Raw genomic sequence first — 12,417 nt, 5'->3', positions numbered from 1 at the left:
ATATATCTCTATATTCAATTAATTCGTGACCTATATTACTGGAGCACTTATGTGATATCTCCTCTCGATCTCAATCACACAAAACAATTTTATCAGAAATTGATCATATTCCTAATAACATTAAGCATATAATATAAGTTCATCATTAGAAAAATAATTCAATGATCACAAGCAAAAGATTGATCATAGATCCATCAAATAAATGAAACCTAATCTTAGCCTGAAAAAATTAGTTCATAATATAAGGAATAAGAGTAGAATTTAATAAATAAATCATATTGTAAAAGGAAAAACAAACTTTGTGATGAATTTTGTTCTTGATTCTCCTTTTTCTTTTGTTACACAATAATTTCTCTAAAAAAATATGCAAAATTTGGCCTCCAAACAAGTAATCTCAATCACACTTAAATACCCAAAAGAGTCTTAAACAAACAAGGAAAGAAAAACTAAAAAAAAAAAAACCCTAAAAATGTTCGACACAATCCTGACCGTGTCCAAATGTACGTCACCACAGCCTAGGCCATGGTGTTTCCTGTCCTCGATATTTTATCCTCATTCCATCACCATGGCCGTGGTGAACCACCAAAACATGGGCATGACCTTCAACATTGTCAGCTAATCTCAATTTNAATAAACGTAGAACTTACCCATGATCTAAAAAATGTCAGGAATGTTTTTGGCAGATAAGCATAAATGACCGGGGACGGGAGTCACTGAAAACTAACCAAAACTCCCATCGATTTCAACCTGATCAATGTTGCGTCGTTTGAAACAAATGCTAACAATATAATATAACAAAGTATACGATTATCGTACCAAGAGATTGTGTAAATAAATACTGAAATATTAATTAGTTTTAATTTTATCTAGATAATTAAAACTTAGAAGGATGATCTTTAAAACTAAAAATATTAAAAGCTAAAATATTAGAAACGAACAATTGTAAGAAAACTAAACTTAAGAATTCGACGAGAGAAACGGCTAAGACTTCAAGCTCATCTATAACTTCTTTGCACCCCTCAATTTACTATAGTCAATGAATTTATTTAATTAAAGTGACATCAAGATTTTATAGGTTAACTAATATTCTTTCTTAAGCAATATTAATTCTACTTCTGTCTCGCAACCTAGATATCTCTATATAGATTTAATGAAATAGACGAGCATTAAACTATGTGAAATCCTCTAGCTTTCAGCACAAGTTAATGATGCCTATGACTATTGCATATATCAATTCATATATCTCTATATCCAATTAATCTATGACCTATATTACTAGAGCACTTATGTGATATCTCCTCTCAATCTCAATCACAGAAAACAATTCTATCAGAAATTAATCAGGTTTCTAATAGCATTAAGCATATAATATAAGTTCATCATTAGAAAAATAATTCAATGACCATAGAGCAAAAGATTGATCATAGATCCATAAATAGACGAATCCTAATCTTAGCCTAAGAAAATTAGTTCATAATAAAAGGAATAAGAGTAAAATTCAAGAAATAAATCATATTGAAAAAGTAAAAAAAAAAAACAAACTTTGTGATGAATTTTGTTATTAATTCACCTTTTTCTTTTGTTACACAATAATTTCTCTCAAAAAATATGCAAAATTTGGCCTACAAACAAGTAATCTCAATCACACTTAAATACCTAACATAGTCTTAAACAAACAAGGAAAAAAAAAAAAAAAAAAACCTAAAAGTGTCCGACGCAGCCCTGACTGTGTCCAATATACGTCACCATAGCCTAAGCTATGATATTTCCTATCCTCGATATGTTATCCTCATTCCGCTACTATGACCGTGGTAAACCACCAAAGCATGGCCATGACCTTCAACATTGTCAGCTAATCTCAATTTCTTCAAGCTTTGAATCTTAATTTCATTCCAACGCTCCAATCTACTCAATTAAAACCTGAAAATCACAAAAATTCTCCAAATTAATAGTTGACCATTCACATCTCAAACTTGACAAAATCAAACATCAAAACAAATAAAAATTTATATAACTTGTCAGTCAACTATAAAGAAACTGTAAAGACAATATTAACCTTTTCATATCGTTGTATTTAAGTCGAAGCGCCGTTGAGCTCAGCTTACTAATTCGAATATTAGTTTGGAGGGCATTATTGTCAGTTGAAAGGGTGAGGATTTTGTTTAAGGACTTTGTAATATACTTTACAAAGACCCTCTCAAAGTGGCCGCTAATTAACTGCATTAATTAAAAAATCAAAGTGCATAGCCTATGCACTGGCTGACTGGCACAATTCTTTGCACGTGCCTTACATACTCGATCATTGTCGAGAGTACCCAGTGCCCAACACTGAGTTAGGTTATCCCACTGGCTCGGGCGATTCGCAAACAAGGTAATCGTCAATTGTTCTCTTATCTTAGTTGAAGAACCAATATAGGTTTATTTGTTTTTCTTTTGTATTAAATTATGCTTTAGACTTGGAAATACTTTAGTTTTTTTGAAAAATAAATTGTAAGTTTCTGAATAGATCTGTGTTGGTGGTATGTTTCACAGTAAAATTTTTGAATTTTTTTAGTACATAAAATTTGTCTTTTGAATGTTGAAAGCGAAAGGCAAAAGCTCTGTACTTAAGGTTAGTTGTTTACAACTGAGAATTTTTTATAATTTTGAAGATTGGAAAACTGATATTCGAAACTTTTGTGTACAGATAGATGTCATATTCAAGGGAAGGAAGGTATGTCAGCTTCAATTAAGCCATTTTTTTTTTAAAAAAAAAAAAAAAAGGAAATTTGGAATTCTGTTCGTGTACGTAATACAATGTGTAATTTTATAATGTCTTTTGTTGATATTCTTTCAGGTCTGCTTCGCCACGTGCCTCTGTTTCACCTGTTCGGGGTCGGAGGTCGAGGTCATTATCTAGGTCCAGGCGAAGTCGCTCAAGGTATAATGATAGTTACTTTTGTTTTTGCGTTGTGTTGAAATGTATGCATCATTTTCTGTCTGGTTTTGTGGTCAAGGGTTTTAGTTTTGTAACAATTGGGCTTTTGTAATGCTTCAGGTCTAGGAGCCGTGATTTTGTTGAGGCAACAAATCCAGGAAATAACTTGTATGTGACAGGCTTATCCACAAGGGTGACAAGTTCTGATCTTGAGAAGTTTTTTAACAGTGAAGGGAAGGTATAACTTGGTTAACTTGTGTTTATGTATCGTGCAACTCGATTAATATAAACTTACCATGATGTATAGTGTTGTTGAAACATGACTCACATTCAATTTGACTGGGGATTTTACCTTTGAAACTTTTGTATAGATGATATTGATGCATTAGAAACCATTAAAAGTGCATTTGAACATTCAAGTTTCATTTGAGCAAAATTCATCTTTTGGCTGGTATGGGGATAACTCTTCCTTTTTCGGTTTTGGGATTTATATCTCTCCAATGGCTATCATCCATGTTTGTGAAATTATTATGAAGCAACTGGATTTTGATTTTGTGCTAATTTATTTTGTCTCCTTAAAAGGTCACATACTAATGCACCTTGATGAAATTTTTAATGTCTGAGTCAAGTCTTGTACTCTGGCCTTATTGCAATGTGAAGGGATTGTTTGAGTATATTGCTGCTCATAAAATATGAAACTTAGCATGTCTGTTCAAGCTTGAAAGGTCATTGTCATACCCATTATGATAAAAAACATAGTTCCTTTTCCTTGCTCTTATTGACATCCATAGTGCAACTTGACTAAACAAAGAACTGGGAACTATGATTTATGGATTCTATGATATTTGACTGTTTTATTAGCTATTGTTCATGGAATGGTATCATTTGCAAGTTTTTGTTTCAGGTTACTGAATGCCATTTGGTCACAGATCCTCGTACCAGAGAATCTCGTGGTTTTGCTTTTGTTACGATGGAAACTGTTGAGGATGCAGACCGTTGTATCAAGTATTTGAACCGTACAGTGCTTGAAGGTCGATTAGTCACTGTGGAAAAGGTATTGGTTTCTGACAAAGGATCTTATTGTGCTGCACGGTGAGAGTGAATCATTTAGTCTTTTATTTGAAAGTTCTTCATATAGGTTGCCTGATAAATCTTGGCAGCAGGTTTTTTCTGTGTAGCTCCATCGAATTCACAATCTAAGGTCTAAACAGTTGAACCTACCCCATCACGACATGTGTTCTCCATCGACATTTGAAACTCATCGATTCAAATTCCACTGTTTTGGCAGGGGTTGTATGCCCTTTTTTCCTATTCTTCATCAGTAGTATTTGACATGGCAGTTTATTTATGTGTATGTAAAATCTGATATATTTAAAGACAAATTGCACCATATATATATATAAGATTTGTATACAAACTGATGTGTTAGAAAATGAATGGAAGAGTGAATATGATGAGTTTGACTTTTTGTACTCACTCTTTCATTCATTTTCTGTCACATCAGTTTGTACATAAATCTTTGTAAAAGTCGTTTGTACATGTAGTATTACTCATTTTTTTTGGGGGGCTGTGTACTTAATTGGTTTTTTTACTTTTGTCTTAATTATTAATAGTATAGGGTGGCAAGAAATTCTCTCCGCCTCAAGTATAATGGTCTATACATGTTCTCGGATGTATATGATAAATTTACATGCAGCCATAATTATAACTAACCAGGAGAGCAATTCCCTATATATATCCTTGTTATGCAAAGTGTTCCAGATAGCCATCAGGTCAATGTATCATAGTTCTGAGTAAAATTGTCTTGCTTATGATTTAACGTAAATTTGCAGGCAAAAAGGTCTCGTGGCAGAACACCTACTCCTGGCAGGTATCATGGCTTGAGAGAGAGACGAGGTTTGTACTAGAGTTGCTCTTGCACATTTGGAAATTGTTAGGGCTTAGCTTGGTCCATCATCTGTACTACCCTTGAGTTTAGACATAGAAAGCATAAAACGTCTATTCTGCATGTGACTTGTATGATTTTTTATCTTTAATACCATTCGCCATCCAATATGTTTAACTGAGCATGCTTAAAATGGATCTTTTGCATTGGCTCATTCCAGTTGTGCATTTCATTTGTGTTTGAACAGATCCATATTTGTTTGTAGCACTAGCACATGCTGCCTAGAGATCTATGACAAAGCTTTTTTACGTTACCAATCAATGTGAAAACCCTCCATAATAATTATTTGATCTTGGTTTTATTGACCTGGTTGGTTGGAACTTGTTCAGTTGTATGCTTATCCCTACTGACTTGCAAAGATATAATTCTAAAAAAGCATATGCAAGGAGTTTGTCCGTCGTAGCCTCTGCTTTTACTTCCTTTTGTTTTTCAGTCATAGGCAGGCTATGTAACATCAAAATAATATTTGTCATAATGTTCATCGTTGGGTGCAGGACCTGGTCGCAGACGTTCTCGTAGCTACTCACCTCATAGATATGACAGAGATCCTTATCCAAGGGAACGACGGGGAAGATCACGCTCCCCATACGGTAGAGGTAGATCGCCTTCCCCACATGGTAGAGGTAGATCGCGTTCCCCATATGAGAGGAGGAGAGACTATTATTCTGACACATATAAGAGACGCAGAGAACGCTCATTGTCTGCTAGTGGCAGTGGCTACCCTAGATAGAACAGATCAATTCTATTGCAAGGCTGGCCCTCCTTAATTACTGTGGATTTATGTGAAACATCGGATCATTATCTTGTACTCTTTAATTTAATGCATTGCTCACACCTTACTGCCATATAGCAGCAGTTTGAATTGTTGACTGCCCCATTGATGTTAAGAATTTGAAAAACTACCTAAATTTCCAGCATAATTTATTGAGCCTGTGTCTTTGTAGATCGAAATAATTAGCCATTTGAGTAATTTTCCCAGAATTAGAAGATGTTTTCCCTAGTGTCGCTTTCCCAGATTTTAGCCATTAGGCAACGTCATTGTTTAAATTTGAAATTTGAAACGCAGAGCGTGTCCGCATATTGTACGCAAAAAGTACAGCATAGGGTGAAATGTAGGGGATAATAAACTCTTTTATAGAGAAATTTGAGAAAAGAAAGAAAGTAAATGAGGGGGAACATGTGGGGAAGGGGGCCCACCCTTTGAATCCTGAAATCTGGAAGCGGGGGTGCGCTCCAGCTGCAAGAGCGGACTTCAAACGAAATTTCAAATTTATACAATTTTGTCCTTTTTATTTCTTAGTCTCTAAAGTTTGAGACTGTTTCTTTAACTTTATATGAAATGAAATTACAATTCATTTGCTAGGATAAGATCCGACAGCTGTGTCCTTGACACGTGTCTCTCCCCTTCCTTCGCCCTTTTAGGTAACCGGTCACTGGCTTGTCTAGCCTCGCTTCAGCTCCCCAATCTTCGAGCCGTGTCATTATTCGTAAATGACAATACTGCCCTAAAAAGACGACAAAAATAGTCTTAAAAAGTAAATGGTGCATTTGATTTGTTATACTTACCTGTATTCCCAATCCTATTCTTAAAATATTTGTTTATTTAATTATTTAAAAAATATTATTATATTTTTTAATTACTTTTAAATTCTTTAAGTTTATTAATTTCATAAATATCCTTAGAAAAAAAAGTTTAAAAATTAACAAAAACACTCTAACTCACTCATAGTTGTCAAATTCCGACAACCATCATCGGTGATAGTTAAAATCTATTACAACGGCCTACAAACCACTAGAACTGGCCGATAAGTCATCGATCTGACCAAAAAAGGCCAAATCTAGATGGTCATCGTTGACAGTCAACAACGACGACCAACTCTTGGCCGTCGTTGACCGATAATTGGTGGCCAGAATCTGACACTATAGGTAGATGGGGGTGTTTTTATCATTTTACAAAAAAAATTATATATTTAGGTATTTATTTAAATTAGTAAACTTAGAGGGTTTTTTCATAAATTTTTAAATTTTATCTTGTAATAATAACCCTATCTAACTATCCAATACTATCCCCAAAATCCTATCTAAAATAATAAACCAAGCACACCCAAAATTTTTAATATTAAAAAAATTACATTTCAAGACAAACGTTGGCTTACTCCCGAGCGTGAGCGAAGCCAAGCCGAGAGTGAAAGCTGGTAAACGGGGAAAAGCCGGTAAAAAAGGTATGAGCGTACGGCACATGGCAGGTCGTTTCGTTTCTATTGGCAGTTGGTAAGCATTTAGTGTGCTTGCTTCTTCCTGCTACTGCTTCTTCTTACTGGCTTACTGCTACTGCTCGTCTTCTCTCTTTTATCTTTATCTTTCTTTCAATCTTCAATTTTTCAATCTTTTTATATTTATTTTTATTTGATTTATTTTAATTCTCACTCTCAAAAGCTGCGCATTTCCATCCCAAATTCCTAACGATTCTTTTTTTTTTCTTTTCACATCATCATTCATCAACCACGTTTTTCTCTCTCCTGATCCCGCTGAAATCCGGTTCTTTCTCACACCACATCACTAGCATTCCTTCCTGCTTTATTAAGCCGTACAGGTATTCATGTTTTTCTATGGCTTTTAGGTTTTATTTTCAACTTCTTTATCACTCTACTACCTTCTTTTGTATTATTCTTTATTTTACGTTTTTAGCTGTACACAATCTTTGAGTTTTTGATTTTGAATTATTTGTTAATTCAGATTAGTGACCAACGTTTAAGTATCCGACTTTGTTTAGAAATTTTTTTTTTTTTAATTTCTTGATTGGTTGAGAGAACTTGAGTTAAATGATTTTAGGTGGTGTAGTTATTTATCTATTTCATTTTGATTTTGATGCTGTCGTTGTAACTTTGAACACGACACGAGGCCATTCGTTCATTTATTATTATCAATACAAGTCCGTGATTCAGTTATTGGATTCCTTCTTCGAGGCAAATAGCATTTAACATTTCCTCCAAATATTCGTGTCAGACTCAATAATTCTTCCGAACTGCTCTCTTTAAATGTTTGATTGTGGAATCTCCATTTTTTGCTGACTTTTAACTTCTAAAAAAAAAAAATCAATTCAGGTACTACAGTTGGAGTTTGAGAGACATAATGTTTATCCTCGAGAGGATTGAATGAAAAACCCATTAATCAACTGATTGTTGGGCTTCGCAGAGTTTGAAGAATTTAGGTTTTTTTTCCTTCTTAATTGGGTTTTTCTTATGCTTTTTTGATCGAAATTGGAAGGAGGGTTATATAATTAAAGTGAAACGGAGATATGTTGGAGCCGGAGTTATGCTCTTCTCGGGGAGTTCTCTCGCCGTTCCGTGAAGAAAGCGGTGATGAGGAGCTCTCTGTTCTTCCCAGGCATACCAAAGTTATAGTTACTGGAAACAACAGGACCAAGTCTGTTTTGGTAGGTTTGCAAGGCGTGGTCAAGAAGGCCGTTGGTCTCGGTGGTTGGCATTGGCTGGTATATTATTATTATTCTTTTGTTACCCTTAGCTTTTTATTCCTTTGTCGTGATTTAAGAGTATAAATTATATGCCAATTGACATTGTATTGTACTTTGTGTAGTGGTTATTGCTTTTCCTTTATATCCCAATTTGTTCTAAGATATTTATAATGATTATGATACATAATATACTATTTAATATTGGATTTTACTGTTGTGTGCCAATTGTAAATAGTCGATGATAATTCTCAATTTGATGCGAAAATTTTATATTAATTTTTAAATGGTAATTTCCATTAATTACTTACCAGTTTAATGATGTTAACAGGGCCCTTAAATCTTTGGGTTTTCTAGTTTACTGTTTTGGTTTCACAGGCTTATTAGTGATTTTCTATAATGGGTGGTTTTGTTTCCTATTGAATTAACCTTCCTGCATTGTTGCATTGCACGCTAAAAGTGTGTAGTCTTTGAACGTAAGGTCTATTCTTAATGTTTTCTATATCGGTGGTTTTCGGTGGATTCCTTTCCTTCTAAATTAAGCTTTTTCATGCCAAAAGTATGAAAAATGCTATACATATAAATAAACATACGGAACTATAAGTTTTCTTTGACTAGAGCTATTAGTTTTCTTTTGGCTGCCAAACTATAAGGCTGGACAGAGCTCTTTACCGTATCTTCTTAAATATGTTTTATCTGGGTGACAAAGTGAGTTCAATGGTTGAAATTAAATTAAGCTAATTATTTTATTCGGAGTCTAGCTTTTAATATTTTATGGGTCTATGTTTGAGTTATTTTATTCAATATTGGGATTACTAGTTTGTTTAAGAAGAAATAATGAGTTTTCTTCTCTTTCTCATGTTTGCTTGAGTTGGTGTTTGTTGTGTTATTTTGTATTTTTTTTACTTTCTTTCATTAAGGTTTTTTATTTTTGCAAAAACATTAACCTCTGATCATGAAAAATTTATTTAAGATTTTTGATTTGTGTATGGAGAAAATTATTTTTCTTTTCTTTATGGATGTATGTGTACACAAAAAATACAATAACATAAAAAGAAATAGTGTTGATCACATAAGTCTCTCCAAGTGATGTAATATTTATTATGTAAACCTCTCCAAGAATAAAGTAATGTGATTTTGGCTTGATCTTGGGAAATCTAGGAGATGATAAAAAGATTGTCAACTGCACTCAGAATGAGCTTGATCTTGTGAATCTTGAGATGATAAATTGTTAGTATTGGCACTATAACGATTGATTGAATTACTTGTATAGAGGCAGAAGATAATTCTGGGATTTTAGTGAGTTTGTTCTGTACTTGGGTTAGTACCACAATCTGTTAAATTATAGTTCTTGTTGAAAAATATTCTAATGTACATCTTATTTTTATTTAATATGTTTTATAATAGCCATCTGAAGTCCTTAAGGCCCTCACAATCATTCAACTCTTGTTATTTTGTAACAAATTTGTCTGGTCACACTTCCCAAAAGTTTTTTACTGGATTATGTTTCTAATTTAATTGTTTGTAGAATGCAATTTTTTAGGGTACTGAAACCTAGGGCATAATTTGAGCTTTACTTTGATGTCCCTTTCTGCAAGCTACTATTAAATATTTTTCAGTCAAATTACTTTTGATCAAACTGGATGTTTTTCCTGATGATTGTGATTGCCTTGGCTACAAGGTTCTGAAAAATGGGGTTGAAGTTAAGCTGCAAAGAAATGCTTTGAGTGTGCTTGAACATCCCACTGGAAATGAAGGGGATGAAGATCATGATTTTGACTCTAGCAGTGGTTCAGATATTGGTGAAAAGGACCATGATTTCTGTAAGTTATGCTATTTCATAACTGATGCAATTTTCTCACTATCAAATTTTACTCACAGCTTATCGAAGCTTACATAAACCATTAATTCTGTTGATGTTTCCCCTTGCGCAGCAAGTACCATTGAGTTCCACAAACTGAGCAAGCCCAGAGTTCGTCAAACTAGGCCATGGGTTTCATCAGCATCTGCAAAGGTGGTGAATCGTAGTAGTTACAGAGATGTACAATCGATTATTCACACATCTCAACTGGTGAGAAATTTAGAGATGGATATCGATATAGTTTGAAGCACCTTAGTATGAATATTGCATCTGATTTCGTGCCCCAAACATAATCACATGATTTAAACTGTTTATGGATTTATTTGCAGAAAGTGCTCAAATTTGTTTAGAACATAAAGTTGGCAACTTTTTCAGATTCTATTTCATGTGGATCGTGTGAAGCACTTTGTTTGATGATGTTACCTTTATGTTTAATGTGCTTCCTAATTGTTTTTTCTCCACAATCAGAGGGTGAACTTGGCCCGACTCGGAACAAATTCATTGCGAAGATACTGCAGACACTATCGCCTTGTAGGTCTCCCTAACTAATTTTTTTAAACTTTAAATTCTTTAATAGATTTTGTATAATATTCATTCAACTCATTCTGTGGACGTTGAACTGTAGGTTAACATCAATTCTGATTCATCAAGGGAGCAACTGCTTAACGCGGTGCAGCGGCACTTCGCATCTCAGGTCTCTCTCGCTCACTCTCACTCTCACTCAGTGTGCTCATTGTAATCAAATAAAACTGTAAAAGTCTAACATCCTATTTGCGGTACAGCCACCATTATCCGAGGTACATGTGATCTCCGAATTCATCAATGTCATCAATGCAGTGAAGAGACGGAGAGCAAGTGACAACTGACACACGTATAGAGAGTGAAAAAAGTGAGAAGTATGAATGTCCATTGCCTTTGTATAATATTAACTCTTAACCTTTAGATCAGTTCTAATTATATATGTGAGGGCGGTTCATCGATGAACCACATTTCTTCCCAAGATTCTAACCTTTGTAGTGTTCTGGGATAATGCATGCCCTTGTTAATTTTAAGTAGTTCCCTTCCCTTCCTTGTCGTCCTATCTATTAGTTCAAGAATGCATAGTTAAATCTTGTACATAATCTTCCTTCTCCTTTGAGATATTTTGGAAATGGGCTTAAAATCTAGTCTCATTTAAATCTTGCAAAGAAATCTGTTTTGACTGGTGATAGCGAGCAAACAAACAACCCACCCGCTTAATTATGTGATGGCGATTGACAGAGGAGCCAGGCTGGCATTTGTTGTGAACATTACTGATGTGGACAAAAGGACAATACAAAACATGCTGGACCAGAATGCCCCTAACTAACAGAGGTATTGATCTATTTTTTTCACGAGAATTTGGTGTGCCGTTTATCCCCCAACAATGATTTTGCGTAAAAGAAGTAAAGCCTGCCATGCCTTTAAACTAGCCGTTTTCATTATTTGGCCCTCTGCCCAAAGGCCTGCGTTTGAGCAGCGGGCAATAGGCATGAAATGGAATGGATTGAACCATCTCGATTACTGTGTAAATTTAAGTAAAGTCAATGTGGATTTAATTTGTCTGAGGGCTGAGGGCAATCATCACAAAACATAGCAGATTCAAATGGTAGTGAGAGAAACCATCCTACTTTTTCCTCTATTTAATTTTACATATTATTTTCCCTTTAACTTTTTTATAGCTTTGGGTTTTGTCTTATCTTATGTGTTACCAGCTGTATTGTTTTGTTTATTAGATGTACACGTGGGTTCTTTTAGCACCTCAAAATTTTATGATCAAATACCGAGAAGATATACGTGGCGTCTTCTGATTTCTCATCTATCCAGGTTCGGTTATCGGTGTAGAAGTTGGCAATTAGTGAGTATAAACAAGTGCCACCTGTGAACTCTACATGAATGTAATCCATCTAAAATCGTTTTGGGCTGTCTTTTATGGATCAGGCCCAAAATAAAACCAAACTTAAAAATTTATAAAAGCCCAATTACCTTTCTAACCTCATGTTCTTATCATGACTTAACTGCTTATCCCATTTGCTACAATTTAGTTTGATTCTAGTGGGGTAAAGGCTGATAATTTGTCAAACTAACAATTTAATCCTATCTTTATAACAAATTAACAATTTATTGTTCAACTAGATGGTGCTGACTTTGAAAATGAGATTCATGTATCATATACGACAGGTCGGCTGCAGAGTGAGGCTGTA

At 34.4% G+C, this 12,417-nt stretch overlaps 2 protein-coding genes across 6 annotated transcripts; both read left to right on the top strand.

Moving 5' to 3' along the window:
* The first annotated feature begins 2,200 nt into the window (after positions 1–2,200).
* LOC116117614 (serine/arginine-rich splicing factor SR45a-like) lies at positions 2,201–5,793 on the top strand. Of its 3 annotated transcripts, none has more exons than XM_031403636.1 (7): positions 2,201–2,371; positions 2,691–2,713; positions 2,837–2,920; positions 3,038–3,155; positions 3,822–3,971; positions 4,750–4,813; positions 5,357–5,793. In XM_031403636.1, the coding sequence occupies exons 2-7, from the start codon at positions 2,691–2,693 to the stop codon at positions 5,590–5,592; spliced, it is 675 nt and encodes a 224-aa protein (XP_031259496.1). In that variant the 5' UTR covers positions 2,201–2,371; the 3' UTR covers positions 5,593–5,793. The 3 variants fall into 3 exon arrangements, with proteins under 3 accessions (XP_031259496.1, XP_031259495.1, XP_031259497.1); XM_031403635.1 differs by having other exon boundaries at positions 2,687–2,713; XM_031403637.1 differs by lacking the exon at positions 2,201–2,371 and adding an exon at positions 2,593–2,611 and having other exon boundaries at positions 2,687–2,713.
* Positions 5,794–7,388: 1,595 nt separating this feature from the next.
* On the top strand, positions 7,389–11,250 carry LOC116117598. 3 transcript variants are annotated; one of them, XM_031403618.1, is made up of 7 exons: positions 7,389–7,455; positions 8,130–8,355; positions 10,016–10,157; positions 10,269–10,405; positions 10,664–10,726; positions 10,821–10,889; positions 10,978–11,250. In XM_031403618.1, the coding sequence occupies exons 2-7, from the start codon at positions 8,161–8,163 to the stop codon at positions 11,059–11,061; spliced, it is 690 nt and encodes a 229-aa protein (XP_031259478.1). In that variant the 5' UTR covers positions 7,389–7,455; positions 8,130–8,160; the 3' UTR covers positions 11,062–11,250. The 3 variants fall into 3 exon arrangements, with proteins under 3 accessions (XP_031259478.1, XP_031259476.1, XP_031259477.1); XM_031403616.1 differs by having other exon boundaries at positions 7,967–8,355; XM_031403617.1 differs by lacking the exon at positions 7,389–7,455 and having other exon boundaries at positions 7,462–8,355.
* The last annotated feature ends 1,167 nt before the right edge of the window (positions 11,251–12,417 follow it).

The sequence above is a fragment of the Pistacia vera genome, unplaced genomic scaffold (assembly GCF_008641045.1).
Source record: "Pistacia vera cultivar Batoury unplaced genomic scaffold, PisVer_v2 Contig82, whole genome shotgun sequence".
Classification (NCBI taxonomy): domain Eukaryota; kingdom Viridiplantae; phylum Streptophyta; class Magnoliopsida; order Sapindales; family Anacardiaceae; genus Pistacia; species Pistacia vera.
This window is presented reverse-complemented; position numbering and strand designations above follow the sequence as displayed.

What these genes read in the sequence shown, in the direction of transcription:
- LOC116117614 (XM_031403636.1), top strand. Translation starts at nt 2,691, where the DNA reads ATGTCATATTCAAGGGAAGGAAG. An exon ending in TTTTTAACAGTGAAGGGAAG is followed by an intron (nt 3,156 to 3,821) that starts GTATAACTTGGT and finishes TTTTTGTTTCAG; the next exon opens with GTTACTGAATGCCATTTGGT. An exon ending in TGGCTTGAGAGAGAGACGAG is followed by an intron (nt 4,814 to 5,356) that starts GTTTGTACTAGA and finishes CGTTGGGTGCAG; the next exon opens with GACCTGGTCGCAGACGTTCT.
- LOC116117598 (XM_031403618.1), top strand. Translation starts at nt 8,161, where the DNA reads ATGTTGGAGCCGGAGTTATGCTCTTCTCGGGGAGTTCTCTCGCCGTTC. An exon ending in TCGGTGGTTGGCATTGGCTG is followed by an intron (nt 8,356 to 10,015) that starts GTATATTATTAT and finishes CTTGGCTACAAG; the next exon opens with GTTCTGAAAAATGGGGTTGA. An exon ending in ACTGCAGACACTATCGCCTT is followed by an intron (nt 10,727 to 10,820) that starts GTAGGTCTCCCT and finishes GTTGAACTGTAG; the next exon opens with GTTAACATCAATTCTGATTC.